This window comes from Podarcis cretensis, assembly GCF_951804945.1.
Source record: "Podarcis cretensis genome assembly, chromosome: 13".
NCBI lineage: Eukaryota > Metazoa > Chordata > Lepidosauria > Squamata > Lacertidae > Podarcis > Podarcis cretensis.
This window is the reverse complement of record NC_137182.1, coordinates 5,260,908-5,280,618: the sequence shown is the minus strand read 5'-3', so window position 1 is coordinate 5,280,618 and position 19,711 is coordinate 5,260,908. Positions and strand designations below refer to the sequence as shown.

Genomic DNA, 19,711 nt, shown 5'->3' with positions numbered 1-19,711 from the left:
GGTAGTTTAAATGAGCATTGATATAATTCATTGTCTGGTTGTTCCTAACCACTGCAAACCCTACTCACTTATCTAAGGTCTTGACAGAAGCTGTGTGGAAAAATAGCCAGGAAAGGCAACAGAAGTCTGTTTTTTGCAGCTGATCTTGGGGAAATTGCATAGGAGGCATGCCACTTGCTTTTGGGGAAATTGTGTTTGGTGCCAGAATCGCTCTGAGCTTTCATACAGATGTCCACTATGGGTTAATGCAAACTTACTTTGTTTAAGCTGTGTAATTTAGGGGGCCTATTTTGTTGTAGGGACGTGGGTGGCGCTGTGGTCTAAACCACAGAGCCTAGGGCTTGCCAATCAGAAGGTCGGCGGTTCAAATCCCCGCAACGGGGTGAGCTCCTGCCAACCTAGCAGTTCAAAAGCACCTCAAAGTGCAAGTAGATAAATAGGCACCCCTCCGGCAGGAAGGTAAACGGCGTTTCCGTGCGTTGCTCTGGTTCGGCAGAAGTGGCTTAGTCATGCTGGCCACATGACCCGGAAGCTGTCTGCGGACAAACGCCAGCTCACTCGGCCTAAAGAGCGAAATGAGGGCACAACCCCAGAGTCGGTCACGACTAGACCTAAACGTCACTGTTAGCTGCCAAGGGATAGGTTATTAACCTTGGACTGAACACAAGGTCGGTATGTCCCATTTAAGATAGTTTAATATTGTGGAAACAGAAGCATTTTAATGGTACATGCAGAGGGTAAGTGGATGGAAGGGAAAGCGAGCTAGACATGCAGGTATGCCAGGTTTTCACCTGGAGATGGTGCTTGTATCTTTAAATATTCCTGCAGAAAGGATGTTGCAGCCATGCACTCCACCCCACCCCATATATACATTAGAAGAAAAAGAGTTTGGATTTGATATCCCGCTTTATCACTACCCGAAGGAGTCTCAAAGCAACTAACATTCTCTTTTCCCTTCCTGCCCCACAACAAACACTCAGTGAGCGAGGCTGAGAGACTTCAGAGAAGTGTGACTAGCCCAGGGTCACCCAGCAGCTGCATGTGGAGGAGCAGGGAATCGAACCCGGTTCACCAGATTACGAGACTACCGCTCTTAACCACTACACCACACTGGCTCTCATTACATTAGATCAGCCTTGCAAATACATGCTCAGAAATGACAAACCTATGAACTTCTGAGTAGACCCCCTGCCCAGGTATACCTATTTTAAAGTATTTGCAGCTCATCAATGGGATGAGAGGAGCAGAGAAAAGCGTCAACTATAATTTACAAAAAGGCATGTGCCTTCTCACCTGGAGCCAATTCTTATTCAGACATTCCCTGGGTCACCTGTGCATTTGTCTTACGACTGGAAAAGAGGAAAGACTGCCTTGCCAAACAAAGGCAATTACATTTAGTGAGAGGCCCAAATTTGGTGTTCCCAAATGCAGTTTATCAATTATGGATCTAATTTTGCACCTCCTCGGCTCAGGGTCCTGTGCAGAGTAACCACATGTACCATCCTAAATCCAGTTCTGGAGTAGTAATAATAATAATTTATTATTACTAATAATAATAGTATTAATAATTTACTACTACTACTACTACTACTAATAATAATAATAATTTATTACTTATACCTCGCCCATCTGGCTGGGTTTCCCCAGCCGCTCTGGGTGGCTTCTAACAAGAGATTAAAAATACAGTTCCACCCCCCTCAGAGGTGCAGAATTTCCTCCCCACAGAAGTGCACCTGGTGACCTCATTATGCAATTTCCATTTATGTAGTTTCACTCTCCTGGCCTTTAACAACTGAAATACGGGGGCGTTTTTTGGACCAACCCTACTCCTGTCCTTTGTTATAACCTGCCCAGGGACCTTATGGCGGATAAGAAATCGACATTACTGCCATTACAATTACTTCACCACAGCTGGTGACAGAAAGTAGCACCCTTAATCGTGGGGTGGGAGAGCTGGAAAAGAATTCACTGTCTACCCATGTACTATCTGAAATCAAACGGTCACGTTGGTTGCCTAATGTGAAAAATCTTGGCATTATTTTCTGCTCTCCCATCCCACTATAATCGTAGACAGAGGAATCCTTTTGATCATTGTACGTTTTTCACTGTGGTGCCCAGATCTTCCACATTTGTACTCAAGCCATGTGGTTTAAGAACGGGGTAGATGTTTCTATTTTTAAAGATAGTGTTTCTTTTGGAAGGGAAGAAGAAAGTGCCGTCATTTCAGTTCTTCAGGATTGCTTTGCAAAACGGTAACATTGAATGAAACACAAGTTGGCAGGGCCTCTCTGAATTAAGGCTGCTTAGCTCCACAACCTAATAACTTTAAACAGCACATTAAATTAATGAGTTTTCTGTGTTACTGTTCTTTTTAACTTTGGAGTCACTAGGAAGACGGCACCAAGTTTTGCTGCAGAAGCTGATCAAGTTATTCTATGGTTTATTTGTATACAGTGGTACCTCGGGTTACATACGCTTCAGGTTACAGACTCCGCTAACCCAGAAATAGTGCTTCAGGTTAAGAACTTTGCTTCAGGATGAGAACAGAAATCGGGCTCCGGCGGCGCGGCGGCAGGAGGAGGCCCCATTAGCTAAAGTGCTGCTTCAGGTTAAGAATGGTTTCAGGCTAAGAACCGAACTCCGGAACGAATTAAGTACTTAACCCGAGGTACCACTGTACTGCTGTTTGGCCCAAAGCAGCAAACAGTATATTAGTACAAAATAAAGCTGCAATAAAAGTACAATAAATAAATCAGAACAATATTAACTTAGTTGTTGTTGTTGTCATCTTGGGAGACCATGGAGGCGTGCACCTTTGAAGATGAAGTCAAACCTAGAGTTACAACACCTGCTGTGGGGCAGATGAAGCCAATCGGTTGTGCTGCCACAGATGCAGCACAGCATTTCTTTGCACTCCTTCCAGAATTAATTTCTCCTCTGGTCACTGCTGTAAATAAAAAAACCCGTGGTCGTCTTCAAGGGATTCCCACAGCAGGGTTGATGTTGTCAGCCTTTATGTCACATTTACAGACATCTTTGTAGCACAGAGTTGGCCTGCCAATGGGCTTGTTGCCTGAAGCCATCTCCCTATAGAGCATCTCCTTCGAGATCCTTCCATCTTGCATTCTGTGGACATTACGAAGCAAGCGTAGAAGTTTCTGAGACAAGAGTGTGAACGTGACGGGAATGTGGGCTTGGAAGAGCACATCTTTGCTTCAGACTTTGTCCTGCCATGTGATGCCCAAAATCTTCCTGACACAGTGCACGTGAAAAGCATAGCTCCTGACAGTTGTAAAATAAACACTACCTGTACTACCCAGGACAGGATGGGGTTGTGCAGAGTTGTTAAGGCAGCAGAGAGCATTGTTGGCTGCCCACTCTCCACCTTAGAGCAGATTTATGCCACAAGGTGCCATAGGAAGGCACTGGACATAGTAAAAGATCCATCGCATCCTGGTCACTGTCTCTTCGAGCTCCTGCCGTCGGGACGGAGGTACAGGACGATGAAGACAAGAACGAGCCATCTCAAGAACAGCTTCTTCTCCAGAGTGATCTCGGCCCTGAATGGGAAACCTGAACTTTGAAAGTCATCTAATCTTCCTTGCTGTATTATATTGTATTGTTTTAATTAGTGTTTTTATAGTTGTTCTGATTTTGTGTGGAGTGCCCTACCTGGGTGGATGGAGCAGCCAAGTAAATTTCGTTGTCCCTGAGAGGGGGCAATGACAATAAAGATATTATTATTATTATTACTTATTGGGTTCAAAACAGGCTGCCTTGAAAATAATCTTTGGCTATCTTAAGTCATACAGTATGCTCCATTGAAAAGCCATTGCTTTGCTTTCAAGCAAGGAAAATCAGGTACACACTTCTAATATGTACAGGATTTAGGATGACGTGTGGAGGGCACATAAAATAGTAGTGCAGGTTGCTACCAATTTAACCCAGATGACGGCATCAAGCACACACACTTAAAAAATAATGTACAAAAACTGTTACCGACTTGTCATTTAGATCCCCCCAACTCTGAAACCTTCCAAAGAGAGCCTTTCCAAAAATTTGGCAGGGTGAGGCAACCTTTTCACATGGAAGGAAGGTCTTTTGGGGTGGTTTCCACATATGCCTCAGATCTAGAACGGCAGTGCTATTGCTCTGTCAGGTGGGGAAAATAGGCAGCTGCTAAGAAAATGCGTTTTCCCATGTTGTTCTTAAATTGCCGAGCCCCTGTACAATACATTGGTTTTCATCATGCTCTAACTCAAGGGTGGGGAATCTTTTTCAGCCAGAGGAAAAAGCAATGAATGCAAAATGTGCATTTGAACAGTAGACTAACAGTAGACTACATACCCCTGGGTCTGGGGGGGGAATGGTTGTTTTGGGAAGAGTCCCAGGAAACTGGTTGGAAGCAGCTGCAGCAGAGCTTATGTTGACTGGTGGCGGTGGGCTCTCTGCTGCCTGCTTGGAACTGGTGCCCCAAACTGATCTTCTTGGGTTGAGTGTGAAGGTCTGTCCTTGGTTTCCTTGTCACATTTGCTACCTCAGGCTATCACTGCACTGAGGTCCAAGTCCATGTGATCCTAAAGCAGGGATGCTGAATATAAGCACGGGGTAGAGTGGATTCTTTAATAAAAACAAAAGTTCTAGAGAGCTCACCAGAAACCCTGCCACTTGGAAGGGCTGGTCTCAAAGAGCAGCAGCGTCTCTCTCCTGGGATAACCATGATTGTGCCCGGCTTGTGGGGCAGTGCTATCCTTAAGGCTCTGGAAAGCCCTCTGGGAGTTGCAGCCAAACACCTATAAAGTTTCCAAGTGAAATGTCAACATCTAACTTACCTAAACATTTATAGCAACAATTGTAGGGTCAGACCCAAATTCTTTAAACTTTTAAAGAATACACCAAGCCTGCAATAGTTTTTAGACATTCAATGTAGAATTTTATTTGGAAAAATATCATTTGTAAAGATGTGAAGATTAAATATATACCATGATAAAAGCTTATCATAAATGCTCTAGGTCACACTACAAAAAATAAAATATTCCCAGTAGTGAAAGTCGTGTGCATTTTTAGGTATGGTCTTGTGCATTTGGCATCCAAGCCACCAATCTCCAACATTTCCCCCCAATAGCAGCTTCATTCATTCTTCTACCAGAAATGAAATCAATGACTATGCTTTAATATACTTGCATGAACTGAGTAGAAATTTTATCTACAAGTCTTCCCACATTTTGATGATGTGATACCCCTGTGTCTTTAATAAAGCAACTGGAAGATTATATTTTGAGGTTTAGTAAACTAGGGCTTCTTCACGTAAGTTTTTTTAAAGAAAACTTCACACACATTAGGATTGTTTTCCTGGGTGCTCAATATTGTGTGAAAAATGTATGTGCTTTTCTACTACATGTGCATTTTACCTGTATAAATGTTGCACAAATTTGCCACAAACTATGGCTTCCACACACATATTACGAGAAACACATTGGCATATGCTTCAGTGTACACAGTTTTTCCAAAGTAGTATCTTGGGTGAAGTAGTCTTCAGTCGGAACATACAATCTGCAGTCTAAAGAAATCGTTCAATCTTTTTGTTGAAAGCTTGAATGCAAATTTGCTCATGTCATGTTCTGTCTCCAAAATTTAATGTAATTTATTTAAGTTGTAATACACTAAGAACACTTTAAAAGAGCTAATTGTTTTTAACCTTGAGGTAAATAAAGATTTTCAAAGTTTCACTGTAAAAAGAGGTACTAGTAAGCTAGCCAGTCAGTCTCACAACGTAAGTAGTTTTCACTGTTTCAAAATGTCAGTATTTTAACATTTTACTTCCTATCTAAAATTCAGGATTCTTAAGAGCATTTTCAATATCCTTTTAAATAATTAGTTATACCTAATGCCATGCAATAGTTCTCTACTGAAAGGGGCTTCTTTGCAGTAGGCATAAAGTTGATTTCTGGTATCTGCAAAACATAATAACCCAAACTGCTTAGTGGGAAACAAACCAATTCCATTAATGGACCATAGTGTAATGGGCAGCTACAGACAAGAGCACGAATAATGTTATAATAAAGATGGTAAAATGTTTGAGTACCCAGCATCGTACATTGTGAGAGTACATTCCAAAATACTTTAGCTGGAAAATGTGGTTTTATGCCACTATTCCATAAGAGGACTTCATTTGGTCTGCAATCCTAAGCCCACTTATCAGGGAGTGAAGTTCGCTGCATTCAATGGTCTTACTTTTGGTAGTTATGCATTGGACTGCATTACTAGTTAGCAGAATTTTGTCTGACAGTTAATGTCCTCAGAAAATACTCCTTACTTTTATCACGCAGGTGTCACAAAACTTCAAAATTTCAAGGATACATGATAGTAAAGATGGTCCACTAAAATGATCTGAAGGTTTAACATAACTCAGTTGTATACACAAGGTACATACAGATTTACACCATAGAAATGGTCCCCAAGTATTTTTGTTACCTCTGTAAGTTTCCTAGTAACTGGAAATGCTAACTTGTTTCTCCAGCATTCTGATGACCATGTAACACTATTATTATAGCCATAAAATACACTCAGAAAGCCACAATGAACCATGTGTACTCTTAAATGTTGAAAGGAAGGGAAAATCGTCAGACTTTGGGCAGTCCTGTATTTTAGAAGGGAAATCTATTAGAGACACTGTCTCTCTAATCCAGCGGTGTCCAAACTTTTTTCAAAGAGGGCCAGATTTGATGAAGTGAAGGGGCCGTGGGGGCCAACCAAAGTTTTTGACCTTTATTTTTAGAATTGAAGTTGTTAAGCTTTTTTTTATGATTTTACCCCAAAGTTGAATAGCTTTTTTTTTTTAGGCCCCCGAAAAGGATTTTGGGCATGCCTGCTCTAATCTGCAGTTATCTAAATGGTAAGTGGGGGGGATGTGGACTGGTAAAAACAATTACAGTTATACCTTGGATTTTGAACGCCTTGTGGGTCGAACATTTCAGCTCCCGAATGCCACAACCACAGAAGTGAGTGTTCTGGTTTGCGAACTTTTTTGGGAACCTGAACGTCTGATGCGGCTTCCGATTGAGTGCAGGAAGTTCCTGCAGCCAATCAGAAGCTGTGCCTTGGTTTTCAAACATTTTCGGAAGTTGAATGGACTTCTAGAACAGATTTCGTTTGAGAACCAAGATACAACTATATTAGGAAAATAACAAAGTGGCTAGGAAGTGGTTTACTGGATTTGAAATCCAATTCTTGTCACTTTTAGTATTGCTGACTTTAATTAAAAGCTACCTGTGAAAAATATTTTGGCAAACTGAAAATAAACATAGTTCTTAAAAATTACGAAGTCTTTTAATATGAGCTCACCATTAAAAACCCAAAACAAATGTGGCCAAATATTTCCTACAGGCAGGCTGAAGCAATTAGGCAGATTTTTCTCATGAATATGCCTCAGGCAGGACAACCAGCTGGAGGCAGGGTATACTCAAAGGCAATTCACGTTCCAAGAGTGGCATGGGAGCTGCTTCTGCATGGCGGATGCCAATGCCACTTCAATAATATTGAAGTTGAATGCATTGCTCTGATGAAAGAGAGGCCACACAAACAGCTCCTGTGCCATGCTAGTAACCCATGGACCCCTCCTTTACAGAGATATTAACATAATGGATCATAACTGAGTGTTAAACCAATCTTGCATATGAATAAAGAACAATTTTGAAGAAAACAAAGTGCACACTTTATTTTTAAATAATGTTATGTGTGGGTCAAGGCAGAGACTATTGTAGAAGAGGTATTTCCTCCTGCATGAAAGGGAAATGTCTCATCTAATATGGTACCTGCTACTTCAGGTTTTCATAAGTAACCTATTTAAGGACAACCCTACCCCAAACAGACCCCGAAACTGAAATATACATTTCCAATGCCATCTGTTCACAGTAATGGCATTTCCATTCATCTTTTTTTAATGCCAATGTTAAATCGGACACAGATATTGTCAACTGTTCCTTTTCATCAATGGAAAGAAATATAACTCTTGAGCTACGATGCTATTGTGCTCATTTATTTCAACGTATGAAAGAGCTAACTTGACCTCAGAACCTTCTAGTCTGAAGGATTCAACTTGCTAAGTCAAGAAATAAATACAAACTCCAGTGTTCAAAACAAACTTTACAAAAGTATCCTCAAAACAGGCACGTGATAGTTTGTACCTACAACTTGTGAAATACGGACATTAAAATATGCAATTCTTCCAATGATTGGATTCATTTCCCAAACACATCAAGGTATTTATGCACGCTTTCATTTTAGCTTCTCCACATACAAGTTTCAATCCAGTCCACAAGGAGTGCAGTGTGGAGGCACAGCTACAGGAGGGTGAGAATCCTCCTTCCACCCTCTGTAGGAACAGATACCACACAAGGTCATTGTGGTGAATGGGAGGGCCTGTGTTGTGTCTCCCAAAGTCCCAGCTAGATAGCCATCCCCACTCAGTTAGAGAACGAGAACTCAGTATGTTCCTGGTGTGTTTAGGCCTCACGTCCTCTGCAGCTGCCAAGTTTCATGATGCATCTGCACCCATCTGTGTGTGTTGCGGGTGGGGAGCGAGAAAAGAGGGCTTCATTATACCTTGTGGGGTTTCTTCTGCATGCAGGCACTGAACTGCAGTTGACTGGATTTAACCCATAACGTAACAGATATTTTTTATAACACCTTCAAATGAAAACCAACCAACCAATCAACCAACCAACTACTGGTCCTAATATATTCCATAAGATTCACACTGCCATCACAAGGTTTTTTTTATAACCACTAATGTGTACAGGATCAAACCCTTTAGTTACCATATAGTCTGATGCTGACAGATTTCATGTACTGGAAGCTATATGGATATGAAATGCATGCAATGGGTGAACTAGTGTAGGAACTCAAGACTAAACGTAGAAGCAGACACTTTGATATTATGGTTTTACTTTGTTTTAAGTAAGTATAACCATTAAAAGTGCTTTGTATCCATTCATTAAACAAGTATTTTTGAGTGTCTTTAGCTTGTCACCTCTTAACCACCAAATCACAATTATTTTCTTTGGTGCTTACAAATCAATATTTCAAGTCAAAAATCTTTAGCCAGCATGGAACATTCCTGTGCTATACGCTTTAGCTCACAGACATTTTTTTAAAAAAAACAACAACTCGATGCTGACAGTCACATTCCTCAGTAACATACCCAGAGAATCTATAGAACAGATTTCTCTTTCCACCCTGATTCATTACTCTGTTAATACCTTTAAAAATACAATGTAAACAACATCCTATTCTCCATCACTAGTAAGAGCTAGATAGATTAATCCAGTGCTACATTTCCTAAAAAATATTAAAGCACCTTCATAAATTTGCACAAATTATTTTGAGTACATTGTCTGTTTTTACTTTAGTGCACTGATTATGCTTCATCAGTAGAGAAATTTGCTTGAACTGAGATTAGATGAAAAAGTTTAGTTACAAAGCTGTTTTAAACCACCACCACCCCAAGCCATACTGCAAAGAATTCTGTAAGTCTGTTATATAGCCACCACTGATATAGTATCCTGACAAGACTAATATTGCTGTCTTACTAATAGCTGATTAAAAGGTGACTATGAAGTTGCAATAAGGTATCCTTCATAAAGCAGCACAAAATTATACCTAACTTTCAGCAGGTGCTAGACTTTAATGGTTTAATAGCTATACCTCCTTGAGACGAGAATATTCTAAGAGCAAAAGCTGTGGGAACTGAACACCTAGAATCTAATTACGCAGGTAGCAAAAAAATATTAATATCAAATTTGAATTTACAACAGGCTCCGACCTAGAATCAAGTCAACAAAACTTGATGCAAGGTGTGGTTTTTTAAGAGGAATTATTTGGCAAATCCCAGGTCTGTGTAATAAGCAGAGAACAGGCAGCAGACACTTCCACTTACAAAGGAAATGTGCGTGACCTAAGGCAACGTGTGTCAACAGGGATGCTCAACAGGGAATGCTGCACATCAGTGAAAGCTGTCAGGAGGCACAGCTGGAGAAGGGTTCCAAGGCCACGACTCTCCTGAGCTCAATGCTCGCATAAGAAAGATGAGTTCTTCCTAAAGAAGCAATTAAATACCCCATGTGTCATTCCGTGGCAGTTTTCTGTTCCTCAGGACTTTCTCTAGAAGACCTATAAAGGGGAAAAGGTATCAAAACTTTCAGTAAAAATAAAGCATAAAAAATTTATGAATGCTTGGAACAACCAGTAGTTTTTTCAGCTTCCCCAAAAAGTTACAAAGAAATGGAGAGTATTTGGGTGTGTGTGTGTGAAGAGTTATCCAAAATTTGAACTGACCAGAGGTCCTCCTTGTGACCACTGAATCTCAAATTTAAACTACAATGCAGGATTCCTGAATGTAATATTATACTTGAAATGAACTTGCGAAAAAGACCCAACATTTATGGTTAAATACGGCTGCAGTTAAAGTAATAGCTTGAAATAAATATAATCAATTATAAAAAAATGAGCACCCATGTATTTTGACACTCATTTATCTACTGTCTTGTAAACAGATTTCTTCTGCATATGCTGTTAAGTCTGTCCACTTAGGCATTAGTACAAAAAATATTTATTAAAATTTGTTACATTATTTATCTATTAGAATTGACATCCATTTCTGGCATCTCACTTGTATAACAACCATCTGCTTGTGCAAACAGGATTTTCCTCCCCTCCCCTCCCCCGTCATCTGCTCAGGAGGTTTGGGGGACACTTCAGAGCAGCTGTGGGGGCCAAGGGAAAAGAGAGGAAAGCAAAGTCCTGTCATCACCTCTGATAGCACAATGTTGGATCTTGACCTGCATTTACACCGGGACTCTATTTATATCCTCACAACAATCTGCAAGATAGGATAGGCTGAGCGATAAGGAGTTGTCCAAGGGAACCCAGTGAGTTAGCATCTCTTAATACAGTGGTGCCTGGCAAGACGAAATTAATCCGTTCCGTGAGGCTCTTCGTATAGCGTTTTTTTCGTCTTGCAAAGCAAGCCCATTGACAGCTTAGCGGATTAGTGCTATTAGCGGTTTAGCGGCTTTTAGCGGATCAGCTGATAAGCGGCTTAGGGCTTAGGAAAAGGGGGGGAGGGGGGAAAAACCCGCAGGAACTCGCAAGACATTTTCGTCTTGCAAAGCAAGCCCATAGGGAAATTCGTTTTGCGAAGCGCCTCCAAAACGGAAAACCCTTTCGTCTAGCGGGTTTTCCGTCTTGCGAGGCGTTCGTCTTGCGGGGCACCACTGTATACCGTATTTTTCGCTCTATAGGACGCACCGGTGCAAAGGACGCACCTAGTTTTTAGAGGAGAAAAACAAGTAAAAAAATATTCTGAATCAAATGTTGTATAAACTACTGCATTTAATAAACAACCAGCGCTCCGTCTCCCTCTTCTGCCTTCAGGGACAGCCTCTCTAGCCTCCACAGGGCAGCGGGGTGCCTTCACCCCGCTGTCCTGTGGAGGCTTTGCGCAGCCTTCCCGAAGCTAGAACAGCTTCAGGCTGCAGGCTGCTGTCTGCAAGCCTTGGGAGCCTGGCGGGAACTCCCAACCACGCTCCCAAGGCTTGCGGATAGCTTTCTGAAGCCTGGAGAGCGAACAAAGAGGGCTACCAACAAAATCGGCAGAGAGAGACTGACAGAGATTTAAAGGCCTCAGATGTGAGGAATCCAGGCTAAAAACTGTTTTTGTGGACATGGGGACATTGGGAAGGGACAGAAACCGGGGCGGGGGGGGGGGGGAAAGAATGTTTAAAAAAAAAATGTTTATGACCTTTGTGTTTGATTATTATGACCTATTTTTAAGATAAAAGGGAAATTCGTGGAAGGAATTTGAGTCGACCTTAGAAAAGGATTTAATATTTATAAGAAAATTGGATAAGTAAAATTTGCCCAAGTAATAAGAATTAAGTATTTCTTTAAAAATATATATATATAATAATAATATGTAAAGGATGAGAGATATGAACTTGCTGAGCTAATTTAATTGAATTAGGATGTATGAAGGGGGGGTGGGGGGAGGTCAAGAACTGGGGTTAGGAAAGTAAGGATATGAAACTTTATATGTGTTGTCTTTGTCTGTGTGTGTGTGTTTGTGTTTATAAAATGTGAAAACTCAATAAAAATTTTATAAAAAAAAAAAAATGAAGCCTGGAGAGCGAGAGGGGTCAGTGCGCCCCGACCCCTCTCGCTCTCCAGGCTTCAGCGAAAGCCTGCATTTGCTCCATAGGACGCACACACATTTCCCCTTCATTTTTGAAGGGGAAAAAGTGCGTCCTATAGAGCAAAAAATACGGTAACACTCTTAAGCACTGAAACACACAGGTAAAACTTGTGCTTTTCAACTCTTTGGAACTTAGCTCCCCTGCCCCCGCTCCCCACTTCTAAACTTATTTTACTATAAGCACCAGGCAGATAGGTGGATATAGAAACTGTGCACACAGCTGCGTATTTGCAGCCCACTGATCAACATATACAAATTACGATACTAATAGAACACTGACAGAAGAAGAGAACTGGAACAGGGTGTTTCACACGCCTTTCCCAAGCCAGCCAGTGAAAGAAGCAGGTGGAGGAGCAGCTGCCGTCAGAAGCTCCCGTGTACTCCACGCCTCTTCTATATGTATGATCTAGTTGAGATCCCTGCATCAAAGATGACTTTGGGTGGTCCCTTCCATCTCTACAATTTCATGATTCTATTATTCAGTTCCTGTGGCTGCAGCCTCTGCTGCTCAGAGTCAAATGTCTCTGGCTCTGCCTGCTGTAGGATGCTCTCCATTCTGCAGAACTGCCTCCCGGTGTCTTGTTTCCAAGGAGGCTGCCCCACAATTTGTGATCTGTCATCTCCTGTGCATCCAGATTCCTCAGTTGACACACAACTTCTTCCTCTGCTTTCCCCCTCTCCCCTGCTTGCTCTTTCTTAACTAAATTCAGGGATCAAATAGCTAAAGAAAGGCATAATTTAATTACCAGAGACTTTTCTTTTGGGTCGGATTGTGCCCCCAGGTGTTTTCGATTTCTAGATATTTCAAATATTTATTATTTCTGCCCTTTGGTTGTTAAAGATAAAGGGAGAGGTCAGTAAACTACAGATTACGAAATACCTTACTAAGAGACAATAATATGTGACAACTACTGTAGAAGCTTACCGGTATATCTGCAAAGGCCAAGGCATCTGTGATGGCGTGGGCAATGCACTTGTGGGGCTCACAAGCATAGCACTATAGATATTGGAAGCAACCACAAGTGTGCAGAGCAGTATGGGTCCTATGATGGCTCCCTCCACTCCTAGGTAATAGGCTCCCCCAGCTACTGCAAGGCCCGTCAGGTATGGGTGGCCGCCTCTGCAATCACAACACACCCAGTTAAATTACAATCATATTCTAATTCTAACCCCTTCCCACCAAAAGTTTAAAGAATAAAATTTAGCATTCATTCCCAAGCATACCTTTTAAAGGAACATTTATAAAAGGGTCATATGCCCAACGTATTAGCTGCATTACAAATATTAAAAGAAGGGTGCTTCCTCTAGGCACTCTATATTTCAGTTAAGTTATAACTTTAACATCTATGCAAGATGGTGGAGGGTTTCTGGGGAAACTAAGCAGGCAACTTTGGATAAAGGTCCAAGTGTGTGGAGCACATGAATGGTGTGAGAACAAAACTGCACAACAAAACTGTCCACAAGTTATTCCTGTGCCACTTCTGGGATCACCAGACTTCCACACACTAAATGCACTGTGTGCACAGGGCCTTTGGGTAGGCCTTATGCAAGTGTTATGTGGGATATTTCATTCTTTCATTGCACGTGTAGGCTGTACAACCTCATCCAAACTGGTCCAGCTTCTTAATGTAATAGATAAGTAATAAAACTAATGTTATGGTTATTGTTATATCTAACACTGGGCAACAATTTTTTTACTTTTTGAATGTTGTCTAGATTTCTACAACTGATTTAGGGTATTTTTGCACTGCTGAATCAGGAAATGGCATCCGTTTCTCTCCATCAGGTCAGGTTTACTGTAAACTGAATGGTGGGCACTGATAATGGTAAGTACACGTAAATTGCATGTTGCTTCACCATTTTTCAAACTTCAGGCTTGAACTTCCGTTTCTTGGAACTCCTGGAATGCTCAGAGGCAGGGAGGTCTCTCTTCAGAGTCCAACAGTAGTCAGCCATCATGACTGCGTCCCAGCGACCCTGATACCTGGTCTCCATCTCTTTCATGTCCTGATGGAATCTCTCCCCCTGCTCATCACTCATTGAACCCAGTTTCTCAGGAAACCGGTCCATATGTGAAAATAGGTAGTGCATCTTGACGCTCATGTTGCAGCCCAGGTTTCTGAAAGCAGTCAGCATGTTGTTGACAAGTTCTGCGTACTTTCTGGCCTTATTGTTGCCAAGAAAGTTCTTCACTACCAGAACAAATGCCTTCCACGCTTCCAGTTCCACTTCGTTCATTGAGTTTCCGAACTCTGGATCTCAGATGAGCTGACGGATCTGAGGACCGTCAAAGATGCCAGCTTTCACCTTCTCCATGGTCAATCCTGGAAAAGCCTGGCACAAGTAAGTGAAGCAGTCACCATCCTTGTCCACAGCCTTAGTGAACTGCTTGATTAAGCCGAGCTTGATGTACAGCGGTGGGAAGAGTATTCTGTCTCTGTCCACCAGAGGGTCGTTGATGACGTTCCTTTTTTTGCAAGGCACTAATTCCTCCCGCAGAGGCCAGTCCTTCTTCGTGTAATGCTGAGCACGGTCCCTACTATCCCACATGCACAGAAAGCATGGGTACTTGGTGAAGCCAGACTGTTGTCCCAACAAAAAGTTCACCATCTTCAGGTCAACACAAATAAACCACTTATGCTGATCATAACCAATTTTCTCCAACACATACTTCACTGCTTCATAGTTCTCCTTCAGTGTAGTCGAGTGAGCCAGGGGTATAGAGGCAAACTGGTTGCTGTTGTGTAGCAGAACACATTTCAGTGATCGCTTGCTGCTGTCAATGAACAGTCTCCAATCTTTGGGTTCGTACTGTGGCACTCCAAGCTTGAGCAGAAGCTGTGCAATATCTGCACAGTACACCAAGTCCTTCTCTTCCGAGAAAAAACGGAGGTACTCTTGATGCCTGTTGCGGAAGAAGCTGATGCAAGCACTGTCAGAGAGGAGTTTTTTCCCCTTCAATCTGGATGCCAACAGTTCGGCAGAGTCCTTTGACAAGCTGAGGTCGCGAACTAGATCATTCAACTCCTTTTGGGAAAATGGATGTGGAGCATTATCTTCAAGAACCACTTCTTCTTCTTCATGTCCTTCAACACTGGAGGCATCTTCGTCACTAATGTCAGGAAGTTCTCCGAAGATAGGCACTGGAATTTCATCACAATGAGCTACAGGACGACGTGCTGATTGAAGATCAGGATTAACTTAGTTTTGATCTCCCCAACTTTATGCTTTGCCGCACCAATTTATGGAAGATTTCGAGGTTTTATGACTTCAAACTCATCCCTTTTTGACATAATCACCCAGAACTATCGGACCTGAATACTTCTTGTCATTAAAATAATCATTTCCAATCAAAACAATTATTCGACATGGCATTTTACCCCCACCAACTTCTTCTAAAATGCTCCACACAAGCGTACATGTGAACAAAAACGTAAAAAAAGACATGTGGCCATAGCTCAAAAACTTGACCTGATTGAGCAAAACCAATGATTTTTGGATTCAGCACATAAGATTCGTCCCAAATCAACTGAAAAAACGCAGACAACAAATTTGTTGTTGACCAGTGTAATAGTTAAGCACAAAAATTAGTTTTAGATTATGCTGATGATGATAATGATTAAAATTTGTACCCACCCTTCATTCATAGAACTCAGGGCAGTTCAGAACATAAAATGACCATATAAAAAACACAAGATACATAAAATAAGAACAAAAGCAAACCGATAACCCCCCTCCCACAACACATTTTAAAAGGGCACTGGATGTCAATCAGCCTGGCTGAGGAGGAACGTTTTTGCCTGACGCCTAAAGGTTTATAATGAAGACGCCAGGTGAGCCTCCCTGGGAGGAGCATTCCACAAGCAAGGAGCCACTGCAGAAAAGGCCCTGTTCTTGTGTTGCCACCCTCTGAAACACTCATGGAGGAGGCATGTGAAGAAGGGCCTCAGAGGATGATCTCAGGGTCCGGGTAGGTTCATATGGGGAGACGTGGTCCTTGAGGTATTATGATCCTCAGTAGTTTTATATGGGTTTTTAGGTATTGTTACAGAATGATTTTTTCCATGATAGTAAAGAAGCTATTTTGAAATATTTACCCGGATATATCTGAATAGATTGCTGTGTCTACAAAATATGTTGGCAGCAGATGGCAAACCAAGAGAAGCACAGCTTTGCATCCTTCTCCCTGTACAAGCCAGAGGTCTAGAACGGCAGGTATGGCTGCCCAGTATGTTCCCAGAAATGGAACAACTCCAAGAAGTGCAGCCAGTGCTAAGGACAGAGAAGTTAGAAATGACAATTAAAAAACACAATTATGTCAATGGAAATAGTTTCAAAAAATATTGCATCTCTTCATAGCACACAGTTGCAATAACATTCACAGGACTATTTAGATGTAGTGTAACTGATCAAATCAAGAGTGTATAATTTGTCTTGGATTCAAAGTTCCTGGTCGCACCTTAAGCCATGGACTTACAATGTCTTTATTCATTTTAAAAGTTATATCCTGCCATTCAGGCAGAAAATGATGATTCATCATACTGAAGCGAAAGATGGCTAATCTTCCTGAAAAATGGACACCTCATTTAAGGACCAGTGTGTACATGATTCTTTGCTCTGAGCGTTTTTTGAGTTGCTTCGCAAGACGGATTTCCCTATGGGCTTGCTTCGCAAGACGAAAACGTCTTGCAAGTTTGTTTCCTTTGTCTTGCAAGTTTGTTTCCTTTTTCTTGAAACCGTGCATTCAGGGGGTGCAGTTGCGACTTGACTTCGAGGAGCAACTCATAGCACGCGGTGTGGTAGCCCTTTTTGAGGTTTTTGAAGACTTTGGTGATTTTTGAAGCTTTTCCAAAATCCGTGCTTCGCAAGACGAAAAAAATCGCAAGACGAAAAAACTCGCAGAACGAATTAATTTTGTCTTGCGAGGTACCACTGTATTGCTAAAAACTGGTTATGATTTTGAGGCAACTACCAGAAGTGGATACAGTCCTTTTCACTATTACACACAAAAATAAACTCAACCTTGTTTTTTTCTTTCTCACCTGATGGTATGAAGACAATGTTAATTCCAAAGACAGTATGAGTCAGCCAGGTGTACAGTCCATAGAACCCAGCCATTTTGAGGGATGCATCAAACACACCTCTAGAAGGATGAGATAATTCCATATAAAATCTATTAGTTGAGCAGCATCTATGTATTTAAAAATTGCTAAAACAAACCTTAAAGATCAAAGCTATTTGCTACACAAATGGCACATTAAATGAAGTTTCAGGGCTACTTCCTGCCGCAGTTCAGGATAATTTGCTGTTTCCCATTCATTATCTATTCGTTTTGTATTTGTGCTTTTATTATTATTTTCATAATATTATTTTCACAATATTTATTTTATTTTTAAACAAACTTTAAATAATAACAACAAAAGCTACGTAAAAAATTAAATGTAGCAGCTCTTAATTGAGACCTTCCCTCCCCAGTGCTAAGAATACAGATCTGGCATCTTGGACCTCTCTGAATACCCAATTTTCTACGTAAATATTCTTACAGTCCTAGAAACTGCGAATGTAAGCACTTCATAACCAGATGTTTGACATTCTTCTGATATAGCGAGTAGTCTTTCTATGTAACAAGAGGGCTTGCATAGTGACTAATACTAGACTGAGCCACAAATGACATTGAGCCACTAGACTTCCTTCAGCAAACCACTCTTCCTTAGCTCCCTACTGCCTGCAAAATGGCAGCCACACTGATCTAGCTGATGAGGTAGTTGTAAGGATGACAAACATAATGCATGTGAAACATTTGAAACAAAAAGCATGATACAGACACAATATACGTATGATTAGGGACCAAAATACCACTTAGATTCTATAGTGTTCAGCAGTATATAAATTGCTGCATTAAACAGTAAGGTAAAAGGTAAAGGTACCCCTGCCCGTACGGGCCAGTCTTGACAGACTCTGGGGTTGTGCGCCCATCTCACTTAAGAGGCCAGGGGCCAGCGCTGTCCGGAGACACTTCCGGGTCACGTGGCCAGCATGACATCGCTGCTCTGGCGAGCCAGAGCCGCACACGGAAACGCCGTTTACCTTCCCGCTGGTAAGCGGTCCCTATTTATCTACTTGCACCCGGAGGTGCTTTCGAACTGCTAGGTTGGCAGGCGCTGGGACCGAGCAGCGGGAGCGCACCCCGCCATTAAACAGTAAAGCAAGTATTAATATTAAATGTGCTAAACACTGTAGATTTTTAAAGGTACTACCAGAAAATTATGACTGAAGATTTGACTTGTGTAAGTGTGCCCAACATCTATGGTTGAGGGGAAATGTGATCTAGGCTTCCTAGTTTGCAGCTCTATTGCAAAAGGAATACTGGATAAAACATCTGTGAAGGAATCCTCCAGAAAAAAATTCCTGACCCCCATATTCCTTTGCTAAAGTTACATTTTAGTACCTACACCTTTCTCCACAAGCACTCCTATGCAGAATGAAATGTGTCTGCCTCAAATATGCAACTTCTAGACATCACATCAGCATTCACAAAATTTTCAAATGCAATTAAAACATAACACCCCTAAGCCTAGATAGCATTGCTCTGCATTTCTGCAAAAGACGCAGCCGTGGTGAGTTAAAAAAACATATCTGGAGCTACTCAAGAAATGTGCTATTTGTGCAAATAGAAATGCAAACATTTAAAAATGGTTAATTACTGTAGCTGGGTAGGAATTTGGAAGGTATTGCTGAACTGTAACAAAGAAAACCCTGACAAAGCCAAAGTACTTAAAATAAAATATTAAGTATGTCCAGCCCATTTAAATGGAAAGTTCGCTAAACACTATGATTAAAATGTTCCAGTGTGTAAAGTACTTAAAACACAATATTTCTCCGTATTATTATGATGCATAGTTTTAAAAAGAGACCATCATCTTTAATCTGGCCTGAGAATTGGATGGAAGACAACAGCTACCCTTTGGAATTAGTGTTACATCTGAAATTACAGAAAATATTTCATGATACGAAGCAATCTGAAAACTTTCCTTTGGGCCTTTTATGCAAGAAAAAGAAAAAGTAGGATACCAGTTAACAGGAGTTGCAAAAACTTCCATGGGCTAAAAGTTTTACAGTTTCAGCAAAATGCTGAAGGAGCATTGTTTGGACAGTATGGATGTTTATAAAGAAAGTTTTATTACTACAGGCTATGTACTCGAAGCCACGGAGATGTTGAGCTCAGAAAAGGAACTTTGCTGATACATGAATTTTCACGTGTCTCAGAGAAATAAAGCAAAGCATTTATCACTCCACAGCATAGTGTAACAGTAACAACTGCTTGGATGTAATTTACTAAAGGTAGAATTATTCACAGGTGGAGCTCCCTCATTTAGGTACAGCAAAACTTCAACAGCAGCCATCTCAATTATGGCCTATTTCTCAATGAGGTGGTAAAACTGGGTCTGGTAAAACTGCAGA

At 41.3% G+C, this 19,711-nt stretch overlaps 1 protein-coding gene across 2 annotated transcripts in view; it reads right to left on the bottom strand.

Moving 5' to 3' along the window:
- Window positions 1-4,907: 4,907 nt before the first annotated feature.
- The window catches only part of TMEM245 (transmembrane protein 245), a 74,227-nt gene continuing 59,423 nt past the window's right edge, over window positions 4,908-19,711 (bottom strand). For both annotated transcript variants that reach the window (XM_079949443.1, XM_079949444.1), the window contains 4 exons: window positions 17,293-17,393; window positions 16,348-16,522; window positions 13,176-13,370; window positions 4,908-10,170 (listed from right to left, as the gene is read on the bottom strand). In XM_079949443.1, coding sequence (XP_079805569.1) covers window positions 10,125-10,170; window positions 13,176-13,370; window positions 16,348-16,522; window positions 17,293-17,393 — 517 coding nt within the window. In that variant the 3' untranslated portion in view covers window positions 4,908-10,124. The remainder of the gene's footprint in view (window positions 10,171-13,175; window positions 13,371-16,347; window positions 16,523-17,292; window positions 17,394-19,711) is intronic.